Raw genomic sequence first — 1,529 nt, forward strand, 5'->3', positions numbered from 1 at the left:
CAGCAAAATACCAGGGGTATCTGGCATAATATGAACGCTGGTTTTGTCTTTCTCCCAGGCTGCTACGTATGAGCGCTGAAAAGATGAGCACAACACGCAATAAGAACACACAAATCCTGAGGAACAAACGCACAGACCGAGCCAGCTCGCTTGGAACAGACATAGGCACCTTGCATTGCACCAAGAACTCCCAATCCTTTACCCCTTACCCCTTTACACATCACTCCCAAACACTCCTCCAATTACACTCAGCAGACACCGATCGAAAGCAATGAACACAAATCCCCAGTATAGGGCAATGCATCACCCTCCCCAAGAAGAAACAGAACATAAAATAACAGCTCTAGAGCCCTGCTAAAGGCAAGTAAAACTATGTCAGGGTGCAAACACAAAGGAATCTCACTTGGTTCATAATCTCAGAGTTGTGCTTTGCCAGAACCATAGGCATGGAGTCAGGAAGGCTCGTGAACTTGATGGTGTCCGGGTGCTGTCGGTACTTCTTGTCACTCAGGATCATGCTCGCTCGCTTGTTCTTCTCTTCATCCAGTGAACCAACTGGGGACCAGCCAATGCCTTTCAGCCACTGCAGGTCAGACTTGTAAACATTCTGAAAAGACAAGGCAAGGACACAAGGCAGCTTAGCAACATCCTTAATGCTCACCAGCACTCCTCCAACCAAGGGAGGCTCTGTCTGCCAAGACAGATTACCCTGCAGCAACCCAACCTGGCAGCATTTCAAGTCTTCCGTTAAGCACCGCTTCCCTCACACCCATGTTTTGGAGGCATGTGCAGCCTACACCACCACAAGCAGATGACAAGTAATCGACCAATTGTCCTCCAGAATTTTCTCTGCAAAAGCCTTTGCAGGCAAGAGGGGCAAAGATCTGCTCCATTCACCAACTGCGGGCTGGCAGAAGCACACCAGCAGCTTCACTCCTCAATACCTCATGCTCTTTAAACCATTCCCATGTGCACAGATGGCTTGTGTTGGTCCCAGGTTGGTCACTCAAAAGTAACAATTTGATTCCTTTCCCTCCCCACATCATACAGAACTTCCGTCACAGGCACCAGTCCTTCCCCCAGCACTCTCAAGGTAAGACATGACTCTTCTGCAAACATAAAGAATACAAATATCTTCCTCCCCAGGTCAGGACACTCGGTTCAACACTCACGCAGGCAGGATGGCCACAGCACAGTCTCACACAAGCAGCCCATTTTATGGTCCCCAAATCTCCATCTTCTCCAACAATGGCACACTACACAAGACCCACTTCCCAACATCACACACCCACTAAAGGACAACTCACATCACTCTGAAGGTCGTACACTTTCCGGGCTTGCACAACATCGTTCTGGTCCGGCAGGCACGTCCACCGATGCAGAATATGCTTGTAATCAACATCGCTGACCAGCTCCTGACATTTCTTGGCCAACACAATTCCCAGCATGTCCACTGGGCTGCTGAAGTGCGTCTTGGTCTTCTCAAACGCTTTCTTGTACTCCCTGTCACTCTGGATCTTGGCCACGTG

General features: G+C 49.4%; 1 protein-coding gene across 1 annotated transcript in view; it reads right to left on the bottom strand.

The window, feature by feature from the left end:
- The window catches only part of NEB (nebulin), a 124,662-nt gene that overhangs the window by 78,810 nt on the left and 44,323 nt on the right, over window positions 1-1,529 (bottom strand). Inside the window, 3 exon segments of the mRNA XM_021399955.1 lie at window positions 5-75; window positions 404-607; window positions 1,308-1,529. Coding sequence (XP_021255630.1) covers window positions 5-75; window positions 404-607; window positions 1,308-1,529 — 497 coding nt within the window.

Source organism: Numida meleagris, chromosome 5, assembly GCF_002078875.1.
Source record: "Numida meleagris isolate 19003 breed g44 Domestic line chromosome 5, NumMel1.0, whole genome shotgun sequence".
In the NCBI taxonomy this organism is placed as follows: domain Eukaryota; kingdom Metazoa; phylum Chordata; class Aves; order Galliformes; family Numididae; genus Numida; species Numida meleagris.